Source organism: Rhipicephalus microplus, chromosome 3 (genome assembly GCF_043290135.1).
Source record: "Rhipicephalus microplus isolate Deutch F79 chromosome 3, USDA_Rmic, whole genome shotgun sequence".
In the NCBI taxonomy this organism is placed as follows: domain Eukaryota; kingdom Metazoa; phylum Arthropoda; class Arachnida; order Ixodida; family Ixodidae; genus Rhipicephalus; species Rhipicephalus microplus.
In genome coordinates this window covers 117,528,748-117,544,901 of record NC_134702.1, presented here as the reverse complement: position 1 = coordinate 117,544,901, position 16,154 = coordinate 117,528,748, and the positions used below count along the sequence as shown (strand labels likewise).

The window sequence follows — 16,154 nt, the reverse complement described above, 5'->3', positions numbered from 1 at the left end:
TGGCTCCCATAATGGCCGGAGAAATCACCACTTCTTCTTCTGATGTTGCTGAAAATGTGTTGTAGGGCACGTTTAGAAATCAATGACCTCCTAATGTACGCTTGTATATACTTTTTTAAAATGTTGTGTTGATTTTACATACCTCACTGTTTAGGGCACGAGAAAGTGGTTCGGATGAACACAATTGCTTATTACTTAACTTCTCTCTTTCCAATTGCGCAGTATCATACCCCGACGTGCCAACCGACAGCCTTTTCCCGTCATGGATTAAGGCTATCGGGATTTCAGCACAACAGCTTTGGGTCGACCAAGAAACATGGATTTACGACGAGACGGAAGTGAACGCGTATTACGCACCTGGCCACAACACACTCTCAATAGCCTCGGCCATTATCGCACGTCCGTTGTATTTTCACGACAGCATAGATGCTCTGAATTATGGTGGGCTTGGTGCGGTAAGTGTTTACGCATTATATTGATAATAAATCTCTTTCTGATTTGTCCTTTCACAAACAATTAATTTAGTGACGTGTGTTTTACAAATCGGCTGGGTAGTAATTTAAAATTTGTTTGCTTTGTGATTCTTTGTGTCTACGAGAAATTCCTGAGTTTCTTCCGTCCATTTATGATCAGAAGGGAAGAGAATTTTCAGCTGAATTTCAAGTTGCCACTGAATTACAAGCTGACCCTCTAGCGTCGCCGGCGCGAAGTCGGGGACGGTAATGACAGAAGATTAGTTCATTGTGTACGCAAGGACAGCAGTGCAGAGATCAGAGATGTGTGTGGCACAACGAAACGATAGAATCAATACACTAGTATGCGACACAACGAATGCAGTGCTTCAAACAACTATAACAAACATGCATAGGAAAAAACAGCATTTGAGCTTGCATGTCAGCAGTATTAACAGATATTAAAATAGCACACAATAAAATAAACAGTTTAATACATGTACTCAACATAAGCTTATGCAATGGATAAGCTGAAGACGTAGAAGCTCAGAAGTATAAGCAGATGATGGTATATGCGCGATGAACGGCAGCGTTGAGTCCGCGACGATCGGATTCGAGGAGTTCCGAAGAGTTCTGGCATGACTGAGATGCATGCCGGTGGCGTTGCAACGCTGACGTTCCGTAAGCTGGAGCTTGACGGTGAACAAAAGCAGGTTCAGCTAACCTAAGTTGAAACTCCGACGTCTACGTGGCAGACGTTCATTACGCGTCTCAACTAGACAAAGGGCTATGTTCAGGTGGCCAGCTGATACAAAGCTACACTAGAAGCTTCTAGAATCGAGATACCGGATTGTAGTCTTCTACCTCATTTTGTACAAGCAGCCGCAGACTGATTAGCAGGGCAATATCCTGCGCTCGAATCGCCTTTCTGCCCCTCATTCTCTACTAAGGGGAAACGAGGGCCATCAAAATCGGCCCAGTCATGCGCATGACATTGTTCAAACTCCACCTTAAAAATATATTACAATCACGCCCTTTTGCATAAAAGGTCCGTGTTCTCAGCTGAGCGAGAGGGACAAACTTGTGAGGTGATCGCCTACATTTCGCCGGCGTATTGATTGTATACCTTGGGAAGGGACGCTTGCCTCGATTCCCAGCTGGCGCATTCGGTTGCCCAAACTTTAGTTCGGGATTTTTGGTGGCTGCTTCTCGTTGACACAGACACAAAGCGTTAATCCTATAAGCGGTTTACGTCCGATATGAACACACCCGCGGCACAATTACAAACTCTTTCGATGCCCAAGCGCTCTCATGGTCGCTGAGAAAAGCGCGGCGCCTGTTAACTTGGCGTGACACCGGGTCACAGAAATTGTGGTCCGTGACACACTGCTTAAATGTGCTTGCACATATACTGCGGAGAAGTTAGCAGTCTTAACTAATTTTGTCGTTTTGTCCCCACCATGCGTTTATTTCGAATCTCCTTTCGATGTCTTCCCTCAGTTTAACAATCTGGCTTCCTCGCGCACAAAAGCATCAGCAGTACAGAAAGCCGAGCTCGTAGGGGATACATTGTAAAATAGCGCAAATAAAAAACACAAGACAGCAAGACGAGAACGCGGGCGCTAACCTTCGACTGACCTTTTTTTTGTTTGCTGAAGTATAGCATTTGTGTTGTCTTCTTGCAGTATCCTCGTTTTTTGTTGTTGTTGCACTGTTTGACAAAAACCTCAGGTTTCTCGCTAGTTGCAGGGCTGTCTTTTGACAGCAAACATAATGGTGACCGCTTCTCACATGCTTAAGTTTCTTCTCATTTATAATTAACCTAACTTTTTTTTTGTGCACACATGCCACTCACTGCCTTGTGAACCAATGTATGACTTCAATAACTTTTTGTTGTACAAACAAAAAAACGTGGTGATTTGGGGGATCGGCTCCAGAAACTCCATCGCTTCAAGCACTTTTGTTCCATTGTGGGTAGCCACGCACAGTGTAACAGCGAAGCAGAGCGTGTGAAAAAAAGCCCCAAATATGTAATGTTGGCTTTGCAATCTGAAAAGCGGAGTAGCATTAAAGAGCCCGTCGAACTAAATTTGCGACGTCAGTGTCGCTTAACAAGTTTTTGGATGTGTGCAAATAATCGAAAATAGTAGTTCGACCTATAACCAAACCGAGGTAAAAAACAGTGGCACGGCCTATGGCATCATATGCCGTGGTCTATTCTCAGTCTTAGTCTTCTTTTTTTGTTAGCCAAACCGGCAGTTTTTACAAATATAGATTTCTTTAACCTTCTATTGCCTAAAGGACAGCCTGTGAACAAGATACTTGTGTCGTCAGCGAACACATTAATTTTCGGCCTGTGTTGAGCTTGTGTAATATCACCTATATCTAAAGAAAGAGCATGGGGCCCAAAAAGGACCCTGTCGAAGTCCCTTTTTTTTTTAGGTATTCGGACTTTTCACGGTATATACATACCGACAAATAGAAATATACATGATAAGTAGCTTTCCGAATTCTCTCCAAATTCCAAAACGGCTTAATTTCAGCAGTAAGAGATGGTAGTAAACAGGGTAAAGCGCTTTGCGAAAGTGAAGAAAGACACCCTAAGTGTAAATGTTACATTCAATATTTTTGATTATACGACTTCTTATGTTATTTAGTGCCTCTTCCGTTTTCTTATTTTTGCAAAAACCATACTGATGCGGCGACAACATTATATATTTCTCAAAAATACTTGATGATGAGTGTGTTTACAATTGTTTCATAAATTGTTGAAACGACAGGTATTACGAATATCGGGTGTAGTCAATTCACCAGCGTTGTCATCCATAGAAAATGTTGTAACTTTGGCCACCCTAAGTTTGGTGGGTAGGCTTCTGGTCAGAACGGAATAGTTTATAAGATACGCTATTTTAGGGCTGAGTGCAGATGCGATGGCTCTAACTGGAGCCACCTTTATGTCATCAGAAGCACTCGAAATGTTTGTCTTCATTTATTTTATACATATATGAAAACTCTATCTTGTAATACATTGTGCATCAAGAGAGGTCTTAGAATCACTTGCCTCATTTTCAAATCGCATTGCCTTTTCGTCGCTAAGAGCCACATTTAGAAAGTATTCGTTAAACGCATTCGCCAGTTTTGTGTCGTTTATATTGATATCACTAACTCTTTGTTGTGTCAGTATCGTGAGCAACCAGTTTATTCAACCAAGCTCTAGCTAAATCACGCTGATGATGATATGTGCAGATGACGCAGATGTACAGGTCTTAATGATATGTAAAGAGAATGAAGACTCATTCACTTGTCATGCTCACACTAATTGCCCCGCATGGTGGAAGCAGCCACCTGGCTCCCTGAGAGTATCATAAAATGTGTCGCGTATAAGGCTTTAAACGAGATACATGTACTATCTCTCTCGGCATCGGTGACCAAGTTTAGTGCTAAGGGGATAAACACCGTAATTGGTAGGAGATATCTGTTCGACCACTGTGTACGGAGCCATAAAGCGACTGATAAACTTGTCGCATAAGCTGAGGACGTGAAGTGGAGCCATGAGCTCAACGTCGTCGCCAGGGAAAAAGTCACAACACGGTGAGACGAGTCGTAGCGAGACGTCCTACTTTCCTAAGAGAGGCCGGTGTTAACGTGACCCAGGTGACGTCAGTGTGCGAGATGAGATAAAAATTGTTCAGAGAAAGGAGGTGTGGAGGGTGCGGGGACCAAATGGAAAGAGACGTCCAGACTGAGGCTCGGTGAGTGGTCATGAATGAGGAAAGCCGGTAGTGCGTTGAGGAGCAGTTTTATAAGCGAGTGTCACTAAGGGCAGCATTGCATCCCACTATATTTAATGTTGCCGTGCTTTTAGTGAAAGAACTCACTTGCTTCCATAGGTTGTTCAAATCTAAATTTAAGAGAAAGAGGTTGATTTCGTAATATTCAGGTTTATTGTTCCAAGTGTCACTGATTAGCTTGTAGTGAAACCTAATAGGTTAACGCAATATTTCAATATCTCATGTAGCGATAAATACGTGAGGAAATGTGTTTTTCTGCTTGAAGCGTTTCAAGAGGTCACTGTTTATGTGACGAAGCAGTATATATGCGATGTGCGGAAATTCTACTACTAAGAACGATGTGCGGAAGTTCTACAAAGAGCGCAGCGCAGTCGCCGAACATGCTGAGACGTTCGATCACCAATTGAATTTCAAAGCGACGGCCATTTTTGAAAGCGAGCCGTACTGGGGGAGGAGGTTGTTAGTCGAGTCGTGGCACATACAGAGGGCAGCCCGTAACATCAACCGCTCTCTCGGAACCCTTCCCCCTGTGTATACACACGGACTGCGCTTTCACGGCAAAACGAGAGAGAAAGAGGGGGGGGGGGTCATTATCCACCCCGCGAGTGTTTTGAAGATGCCGCTGCTACGTAGCCTCCACAGTAACCCTTGAGGGAGGAAGCAAGTCGGTTCCGAAACGTCGGGTTTCTTCAAAACTTTTGATTGGAGTCTAAATCATCTCCCAGCATATATATATATATATATATATATATATATATATATATATATATATATATATATATATATATATATATATATATATATATATATATATATATATATATATATATGCATATATGCATATATTTATATATATGCATAAAACTATTTCCTTCACATTGTAAAACTTAGTTGACGTGTCTCCTTATTCGAAAACAACCACAAGGGGATGAGTTCTACGTTTTATGGTCAGTAACGCTCACACGCTCTGTAAAGAATGCCCTGCATGTTCAGTGATGCTTGACGTTTCAACGCGATGTAACCTTTTATTCAGACCCTCCAGGGTGGTCGGGTACCTAACGTGCTCAACTTCAGCCCCACAGCTACCAGAATCGAGTTCTGGTCGCGGAAGCAGCATTCCAGATAGAAGAGAAAATGCTTGAGACTCGTGTATCTAGATTTAGGTGCACAATAAACACCTTAAGTGGTACAAAGTTTTGATGTCCTCGATTACGGCTTTTGTCATATTCATATGATGGTTTGGGACATTACGCTTCAACAATTTCTTTATAGTATTCCCTCGTAAGCTCACTTCAAGGGGATGCTGAACTATCAACTGCTAATCTAGAACAATATTGATTTCATCGTCATGCAAATATATTCGCAAATAAAACAAAAGAAACGTTACCACCTTCCAGATCGTTGGGCATGAAATGATGCATGCATTCGACATTCAAGGGCTGCGATACAACGACCAGCGTAAATATGCGCGATGGGCTTCAGCCGCATTCATGAAGGAATACACTAAGAGGGCCATGTGTCTACGACAAATGCACAGAAGCGTCGTAAGTATAAAAAGCACCTGGACAGTTTGGTCTGCACAGCAGCGTTTAGTACTATAGAGAATAATAGCTGAAGGCAAAAAAAACTACGATTGTAACATGAACTCTGGAATAGCGAGAGAAGTGGGGTCAGGAGTCAAATAGTGTTATGGTCATTTAAGCCGAAATGAGGAAGAAATATTAATGGGCATTGCATGTATTGCGAAGGCAGGCCACGGGATGTGGCCATTTAAATCAATATAGACCACATTCCACGATAAAATTAGCGTGTGAGAAAAGGCCGAAGCTTAGGCGCACGAATTTGAATATATATATATATATATATATATATATATATATATATATATATATATATATATATATATTATTTAGGCATATTGCACAGTCACTTGACTGAAAGCCAGAGTGAACACAAGTATCATCACATCAAAAGCACACATACAAGTCATTACACGCCCGTTGACAAAAAATCAACACATGCAACAGTGCAATTAAAATACAACAATATAAGGATGCTATTATGAAAGTATTTCTCGCAGTTTCGATATAACAACCTGTACAGTCAAACTATAGCGGCAGTGAATGCCGTTTGCAGCATTTGTTTTTTGCTGTGTGCGGGTAACGATTCAAATGCCGAGGCGCACGGCGCGTGCGCCGTCAACCCTCACGTTATCTCCGGCTTGCCGTAATACATACGCAGCAACGCCCCTTTTTGTGTTATCTTCTTTTATATTCTTGTTTTCTGTGACAAATAAAGTTGTCTTGTGCCAAGCTTCAAGAAATGTGAGTGTGTTTTTTTTTGCTCCTACTTAGAGCATGTACGCTACAAAGTCGTGACCCGGACGTTAGAAAAAAACAGCATTCATGAAAGCCGAGGCTGGCACTTCAAGCTCATTCGCAACCAACGCCCCAGAGTTAAAAATTCCTCATTTCTGGCTTAAAAAACCCCAAGGTCTGGTTCAGCCAAGTCAAGGCCCGCTTCCAGCTTCGCCGCATCACATCACAGGAGATGAAATACTCCCAAGTTGTAGCAGCTCTGCCACCTGACATCGCTGACGCTATAGGCGATATGCTCGCCTCCACTCTATTTGAAAAGGCTTATGATGACCTTATGAGCACCATCCTGAACCGTCTTGAGGTGTTCGAACAGAGCATGATGCAACAACTCCTGTCTCAAGAAGAGCTCGGCGACCAGCGTTCATCTTAACTACTTAACCAAATGCTCTAGCTATTCAGCCAACCAGCGTCAGAGTAGCAGCAACAACCATTGCTTCGAGAGTTGTTTTTTGCAGAGACTACCACAGTCAACACGGATGATACTCGCCGGCCCGGACGGCGTGACCCTTGAGCGTCTGGCTCAACTTGCCGACCGCATCACCGTCAGCACCGACCAATCACAAATGCCTAATCTGGCTGTAGAAATGTCCGAACATGTGGACCGAATACGTCGCTTAGAGGACAGAGTGGACAGACTGGCAGCAGCAATTCAAAACCTTGCCCTGTCGTACAAACATCGTACTGCATGGCAGGGTTAATCCTCACGTGCTCAATGTCCGCAGCACCGCGACTACTCAAGAGAGACATAGCAGAGTGTCTGCTGGTACCATCGCCGTTTCAGAGAGCCAGCCACTTGCTGCACCCAACCATACTTGTGGACGGCAAATGCACCTGACAGTCGCTAATGGCGGAGTGCGACACGGGACATCGCTCAAGCCACCTCTTCTTCGTGGTCGACCGCATCACTGTGATTCGCCTACTTGTTCATACCGGAGCTGAGCTATCCATCCTACCGGCAACAACTCAACATCGCCGACCTGACAAGTCCATTTCCAGCCTAATTGCAGTCAATAATACTGCTACCGCATCATATGAAGTGCAGTTGATGACTATAGACATCGGACTCGGGAAAAAATTTCATTGGCTCTTCGTTATGGCTGATGTCAGATTTGCCATTCTGTGCGCGGACGTTATGAGCCATTTCAATCTCGACGTTAGCGTTCAGGAGCATCGTGTCAAAGACAAGGTCACTACGCTCCCAGTGTTCGGACTGAAATCTGACCTATTCTCAAGCGGCATTTGCACTTACAAACCAGCGTCACGCTTTCAAAATATTCTGGCGGAATTCCCGGATATCAACAAACTTCAGAACACCGAACTGCCAATCAAGCACAACGGGATGCATCACATTGTCACCACCCGTCAACGCTACACCTAGGACGCTCACTGGACAAAGACGCGAAGTCTCCCGCCGGGGGTTCTATCACATGCTGCAACTCAGCATTATCCGGCCTTCTACCAGCAACTGGTCATCAGCGCTGCACATTGGGCTGATAGACTAGCAGCCTGGTGACTAGCGGCCTTGTGGCGATTATCGGGCACTCAATGCTGTGACAACAGCAGACCATTATCCTCTCCATCACATCCATGATTTGAGCGCTCACCTCGTGGGAATGACCATATTTTGTAAGCTGGATCTGATGGCCACTTATCACCAGATTCCAATAAAACCAACCGTGATTCCAAAGAGAGCCTTGACAACACCTTTTGGCCTCCTTGAACTTAGCTCGTAATAATGCGGCACATATAGAAATGAAAGGGGAAAGTCGACAAAGACGTTTACAAAAGTAGGCAGTGAACTTCCACCTGTTCATTTCATGCCCTTGACATCCACCTTATATATGCATAAAAACACAACTCATCTTGGACGTCGTGTCACACCAAGAAACGTCATTTTTTTTCCATCGGTGCAATCAATGGTGAACTCGCACGCGAGTTTCCTATTTCTGCTATAGCTTCAGCTTCTTTGATTTTGCGTGTCAGCTGATTGTGAGACCAATCTATATTAGTGCAGCTGTACAGATCAGGGTAACACGCACAAGCGCTACAGTGCGCCGCATGGAAACCTCCCCCTGAAAGTTTTTATTGCGTTGTAGTCATGTTCACGTTGTCCATCATTAAGACAGCGCTAGGTCTGTCGCATATACTATATACTTTCCACACGATAAGGAAAACATGTACACAACGTAGCCCGCAAAATCTACATATCTAACCTGGTGTCTCTTATCACAGACCAAGCGAATGTCATTATTTGGGCAGGTCAACTTGCTAAGCTCTTCTAGTTTTGGGGATGAAAAGAGCTAAAATACCACGACTACGTTAGCCCGCTGGGGCACTTTCATGAAGTTAAGAAAGATAGTGTGCATTTACAGGATTACACCTAATCTGCTGCCCAAACACTCCAACGCTTCCTGCCTGCCTTGGTGTGAAACTTTCAGGATGCGATCAGCTACAGAGACCTGCAGCATAACTGCGTACCCTGCTTCGGTGAGACGTGTGCCCCGAGTCTTAAAACTGGACGCCATCTTGTGGTGCCACGATTTGGTCAGGGCATTTCTAAAACAGAAGTTTTCTATTCCTCTCTTTTTCAGCTTTGAATGCCCCGAAACAAAAGAAAGAAGAGGTATATTTATCCGGGACTCATACGACCAGCATGTGTGCTTTCCTATAAAAAACAACCGAGTATGCAAAAACCAGATACAGACTTGCGAACATGTAGGAAGTTCGCAAGTAAATTTAAGGAGTGCGAGATTATCCCTAATCGCAGGTAACACTTTGTCGACCTTCGCTTCTAAGTCAAAAGGTGCACAGTCAAATAAAAACAGGAAATCATGGACAAAACAAAATGCTTTCAACCCTGAGGTGTTAGTTAACGTTGTACACAAGGCAGTACTTAGACTGGATAAAAACAAAGTGCTAAGAATGGGTGCTCTATGCAATAGCTTAAGCACACCTTTTTTTGGCAAGCACAACGCGTTGTCTCATGAGATGAAAGTGAAGGGAAGGTAGAAAAGATTGTAGTTCTAAACAATAAATTGTTGACAGTGAAGCGCCCGAGCCACAAAGCTTTTGAGATTTACCTTTTGTTCAACGGGCCCGTTCTTCTACTCATTTCATTAGCATCATACAATCGTTTCACTAATTGCAGCAACAATGTGAAAAGCACTCTATTTTGCTTTCCGCACTCGTCGCAAAATAATACCGCATGAAATAGTTAACCTCTCTTGTTTTTAGTAGTCTTGTCCCAAGCTTCAAGAAACGTAGGTGTGTTGTTTTCGCTTCTACTTGGGGGAAAGTACGCTACAGAACTTTCTTCGGTATTTTGTTCCAGGCGCTTGTCGTTCTTGAAAAAAAAAGAATACCTAAATGTATCGATTGATCAGCTGTATGCCTGTATCATTGTTCCGTTACGAAAACAATCACTAGTGTGCAGTGTGTGGTGCGTAATACAAAGATGATTGTTATTGTAATGCAATATATGTATCAAATATAAGTTATTTAATCTGTTTTAGGTGCGTCTAGCTCTAAGTATAACTAGACTAATGGAGCTCAGTGCATCAGCCAGACTGTCTCTGCGTTTGTAATAAGTATACATAAATCGGACCTCGGATGTTTGAATTTTCTCAAGTTTAGCAACGTTTCTTTTGTCTGTAAGAGTGATATATATATATATATATATATATATATATATATATATATATATATATATATATATATATATATATATATATATATATATATATATATATATATATATATATATATATATATATATATATATATATATATATTGTAGTGAAGAAGAGGAGCTTCAGCGGCATTTTTCGGCGCATCAGGGGCATCGCCATCCGCATAACCTCGTGCTTGCTGTGCTTGGCCGGACGCTGCTGACTGCTTCGCTTTCTGCGTTCTGCGCTGCAAATAAACCCCGTTACAAGTGGTGGATTCTGCTGGGCTTCGATCACCCTGGAGCTTCGGAATCGCATTTTACCATCCATTATGCCTACCGACGCAAGCGCTACTCCAACTCCTCCACCGGCACCACCTACTGTTCTCTGCGCCAGTTCTCTGCGTCTGCGAGATCCCCCTGTTTTCTCAGGCACAGAAGACAAGGACGTTGACGACTGGATTTCAATGTACGAGCGAGTGAGTACTCACAACAAATGGGATGACGCCGCCAAGTTGGCCTACGTCTCCTTCTACCTGTCGGACGTGGCCAAGCTGTGGTTTATAAACCACGAAGCGGAACTCCCTACATGGTCGGTTTTCAAAACGAGCCTCACACAAGTTTTCGGGCGGCCTGAGGTACGCAAACGCCGTGCCAAACAACGCTTACATACTCGGTCCCAGCAGCTTGGTGAGAATTTCACAAGCTATATTGAGTACGTTCTGGACCTTTGCAAGCGAGTCAACGAGTCGATGTCCGAAGAGCTTAAGATCAAGCATATCATGAAGGGAATTGAGGACGACGCTTTCCAAATGTTGCTTTCTAAGAGTCCTTGCATTGTCCTAGAACTGACCGAGTTATGCCAGAGTTTTGACGAGTTGCGCAGGCAACGTCTTTCCACCCGACGTCTCTCGGTGCTCGACGACTCTTCATCCAGCCTTTCCACACTTGGCATAGGAGAAGACCATGCCCCTCTTCTCTCCAAGATCCAAGAGTTCATCCGCGCTGAGGTCGCTCGTCAGCTCTCTTTGATGTCCTGCGTACCCGATCAACCACGCAGATTGACATCTACACTCCGCGACTTCATTCAAGACCAGGTCGCACAAGTTCTTCCTCCCGCCCGTGAACCGCCCCCAGTCGCCGCACCTCTCACGTACGCCGAGGCCGTTGCTCGACCTCGACAGCCTGCGTTCCAGCCAGCGCCTATGTATTTTCCGCCGCCCTTTTCGCCACCGACCTATTCACCGCCGCCTATGCCGATACCACCTCGGCCGCAGTTTTCTGCCCCCCAGCAGCAAGTCGGAGTCTACTCCGACCAATGGAGGACCTACGACAACCGTCCCATATGTTTTGCTTGTGGTGGTGTTGGCCACGTGGCACGTTAATGTCGTCGTCGCCAGGCTGCTCAGAACTTTGACGAATGCCCTCTTTCGACCCTCAGTTTTCTTCTACGCCTTCAAGCCCTCCTTCCTCTTTCTTTCCTTCTGATCGTCCACACGGCCCGACCCGCCGCTCCCCATCTCCACGTCGACGTTCACTTTCCCCTATGCGTCGTCGTTCCGGACCCACCGACCAGAAAAACTAACGGCCGCAGTTCCCGAGGCACGAACTGCGTCCCCGTCGCCATGCACAAGTCCTCGCCCTTGTCAAGCTAACGTCATTGAAGTGTCAGTCGATGGTATCGTCGTCATGGCGCTGTCGACACTGGAGCCGCTCTATCCGTCGTTTCCATCAACCTGTGCCGCAAACTCCGCAAAGTTCTGATGCCATTATCCGGCCTCTCTCTTAGAACGGCTAACGCACAAAGTGTAACACCTCTCGCAGCCTGTACCACACGAGTCGTCATCGAAGGGATTGTGTATATCGTCGAATTCGTAGTGCTGCCCTCGTGTTCCCATGACATGATACTCGGCTGGGACTTCCTTGCGAATAATAATGCCGTCATTGACTGCTGTCCCGCTGAACTTGAGCTATCTGCACTTCCTGATGTAGACGCTTTCGAAGCCTCCCTGTCGTGTTATAAACTGTTTGTTTCCGACGACACCACCGTACCACCGCGCTCTTCTCTGCTGGTGACTGTGTCGTGTGACGCTATTTCCGACGGTGATGTTTTATTTACGCCCTCTACCCTGTTCATTCAACGCAAATGTTCTCCACTGCCCATTGCTATCCTTACTCTCCACCATGGCGTCACGAAGATGCTCGTGTTCAATACGCTGGAAGGGCCTTTACCTTTATTCTATGGTGAATGTCTCGGTCACGTGCATCCGATCGACGCCCGTCGAATTTTTGACGCTCAATCTAGTTTGCTTTCTACGGACCTCAGCGCACTCATTTCTGACTCTGTTGTTGACCAGTCACTCCTTGACGCTTTCCACTGCTCCATCGATGTCGCAACGTCTTCTTCAGAACGAAGCCAGTTAGTGAACCTGCTGCAAAAGTTTCGTACTTCTTTTGACAGCCACGCTTCTGGCCTCAGTCGCACATCGAACATATCTCACAAGATTGACACAGGAAGCCATAGGCCTCTACGGCAGCGCCCCTACCGAGTCTCAGCGTCGGAGCGCCGTGTCATTGACGACCAGGTTGCTGACATGCTCCAGCGGGGTGTTGTAAAGCCTTCTAACAGTCCCTGGGCGTCACCGGTCGTTCTTGTTAAGAAAAAGGACGGCTCCATTCGGTTTTGTGTGGACTATCAACGTTTAAACAAGATCACCCGCAAGGACGTTTACCCGTTACCGCGAATAGACGACGCCCTTGACTGTTTTCAGGGAGCAGAATACTTCTCTTCGCTGGATTTATGGTCTGGATACTGGCAAGTTCCTACGGAAGCATCTGACCGACCGAAAACAGCATTTGTCACACCTGATGGGTTATACGAGTTTACCGTTATGCCTTTCAGCCTTTGTAACGCTCCAGCCGCTGTTGAAAGAATGATGGACACTATTTTACGAGGCCTCAAGTGGAACACAAGTTTATGCTACCTCGACGACGTAGTTGTCTTTTCTACCGATTTCGACACCCATTTAAATCGTCTCGAGCACGTCCTCACACGTCTCACCGACGCCGGCCTTCCACTCAACCTCAAGAAGTGTCGTTTTGGTGCCCGGCAGCTCACCATTCTTGGCCACGTCGTATCGCGGGATGGCATACTTTCTGACCCCGCCAAGCTTCGAGCAGTCGCCGATTTTCCGAAGCCAAAGAACTTGAAGGAACTTTGAAGTTTTGTCGGCTTGTCGTCATACTTTCAACGCTTTATTAGAAATTTTGCTTCTGTATGTGCGCCCCTTATGGACCTTCTTAGCGGCGACAATGACATTTCCACCTGGTCACCAGCATGCGATGATGCATTCACCAAATTACGCCATCTGCTGACTTCACCACCCATCCTCCGCCACTAGGATCCTGCCGGTCCCACGGAGGTTCATACTGATGCCAGCGGTGTTGGAATTGGCGCTGTGCTCGCGCAACGAAAGGCAGGGTTTGATGAATATGTCGTCGCCTACGCAAGCCGAACTTTAACGAAAGCCGAGGCTAACTACTCCGTGACCGAAAAAGAGTGTTTAGCTATTATTTGGGCTCTTGGAAAGTTTCGCCCCTACCTGTATGGTCACGCATTCGATGTCGTCACTGACCACCACGCCCTTTGTTGGCTATCCACACTTAAAGACCCTTCCGGACGACTTGCTCGCTGAGCGCTAAAACTTCAGGAATACGACATCCGCGTTATTTACAGATCTGGCCGTAAGCACACGGACGCCGACGCCCTTTCTCGCTCACCCATAACGGATGAAGGTGTTTGCCTCTCTTCCCTCGAGCCTGCACTTGCGTCATCCGCCTTGCGCAACATGACGGTGGAACAACGAAAGAATCCCTGGATCAGTGGCCTCATAAGCATTCATTCGGATACTCTCACTCCTTCGCCGTCTCGCGCTCTCTGCCGCCAGGCTAGCAACTTTTGCCTAAGGGATGATCTTCTTTATCGACGCAACTACCTTTCTGACGGTCGCAAGTGTCTTCTTGTGATACCCCACTATCTTCGAGCTGCTATCTGCGAAGCTTTTTACGCGGACCCACAGTGCGCCCACGCAGGCCTCTTCAAGACATACGCTAGGCTTCGACTCAGATTTTATTGGCGTGGCATGCATAACTACGCGCGGAAATTCATTCGCTCGTGTGCTCAGTCGCAACGACAAAAGTTACCTCCCGGGCAAGTCTACCTGTCACAACCTCTTTCTTGTCCTAGTCGACCTTTTGATCGCGTCGGCATTGACATTTAGAGACCACTACCATCAACTATAGCTGGTAATCGCTGGATTATTGTTGCGATAGATCATCTGACACGCTATGCCGAAACAGCCGCGCTGCCGACTGCCACAGCCCGTGACGTTGGAACGTTTCTGTTGCAACGTTTCGTTCTGCGTCATGGTGCCCCTCGCGAGCTCTTAAGTGACAGAGGCCATGCCTTCCTTTCTGACGCCTTGAAGGCATTACTCAACGAATGCCGAATCGTGCACCGCACAAGTAGAGCGTACCACCCTCAGACGAATGGCATGACGGAGCGCTTCAACCGTACTCTTGGCAGTATGCTGTCGATGTACGTCGCCTCTGATCATTCAAACTGGGACCAAGTTCTCCCGTTCGTCACCTACGCGTATAATACTGCCGTACAAGCTACTACTGGGTTTTCGCCATACTTTCTTTTGTACGGACGAGAACCTTCAAATACAGTAGACACTATTCTTCCATATAAACCGTATGAGTCCGAAAGTACAACTCTGTCCGAAGCTGCCCGATATGCTGAAGAATGCCGCCAGCTTGCCCGCTCTTTTTCTACCGAGGACCAGTGGCAGCAGCAATCCCGCCAGACTGGGGACCGTTCGGCTCCAAACTTTCCACCTGGTTCATTGGTATGGCTTCGGGCACCTGCTACCGCGCATGGCCGCTCCGCAAAACTTCTTCCCAAATACATCGGGCCATATCGCGTTGTAGAGCAAACGTCACTCGTCAACTATATCGTGGAGCCCATCATCCCATCCACAGACCTACGCTACCGCGGCCGCGACACATTCCACGTCTCTCGTCTCAAGCCATTTTACGACCCATTAGTCGTTTGTTCTCCCTAATCCGCCAGGATGGCGTCTTTTTGTGCGGAGGGCGATTGTAGTGAAGAAGAGGAGCTTCAGCGGCATTTCTCGGCGCATCAGGGGCATCACCATCAGCATAAGCTCGTGCTTGCTGTGCTTGGCCAGACGCTGCTGACTGCTTCGCTTTCTGCGTTCTGCGCTGCAAATAAACCCCGTCACAAGATATATATATATATTACAGCAGGAATGGTGGTTGAGGGGCCGTAGCTTTGAAAGCAGTCAAATAGATCCTCCGTAGACGGTCACAACGTGGTTTATTTTGACGTTTCGGCCGAGAGCCGAGAGTCTGGCCTTCTTCAGGATAATGAAGGCCAGACTCTAGGCCGAAACGTCGAAATGAATCGCGTTGTGTCAGCTCACTGAAAATCTACTTGACTCTATATATATATATATATATATATATATATATATATATATATATATATATATATATATATATATATATATATATATATATATATATATATATATATATATATATATATATATATATATATATATATTACGCGTGAGGCACAGCAGTAACGGAAGTATTTGTATTTGTACAAAAGATGTCGACCAGAGTCTGCTCTTCTTCCTGTGGTCATCCCATTTGAAGAGCACACATGATATTCAGTCTAGCAAGACCCAACGTTGGGGGTGGAGGCTTGTCTCCTTAGAGCTAAATACTTGCGTAACTGCTCATAAAACGGGCACAAGCAAGATAGCATCCGCAACTG

General features: G+C 45.8%; 1 protein-coding gene and 1 long non-coding RNA gene across 2 annotated transcripts in view; both read left to right on the top strand.

The window, feature by feature from the left end:
* LOC119159962 (neprilysin-21-like) overlaps nucleotides 1-16,154 on the top strand; it is a 30,980-nt gene that overhangs the window by 13,627 nt on the left and 1,199 nt on the right. The window contains exons 2-3 of the mRNA XM_075890168.1: nucleotides 223-455; nucleotides 5,641-5,787. Of these exons, the coding sequence (XP_075746283.1) occupies nucleotides 5,656-5,787 (132 nt within the window). The 5' untranslated portion in view covers nucleotides 223-455; nucleotides 5,641-5,655. The remainder of the gene's footprint in view (nucleotides 1-222; nucleotides 456-5,640; nucleotides 5,788-16,154) is intronic.
* Nucleotides 3,970-5,436, top strand: LOC142803893 (uncharacterized). Its single transcript, XR_012894350.1, has 2 exons — nucleotides 3,970-4,204; nucleotides 5,277-5,436. It is a non-coding gene; the product is annotated as an uncharacterized LOC142803893 (long non-coding RNA).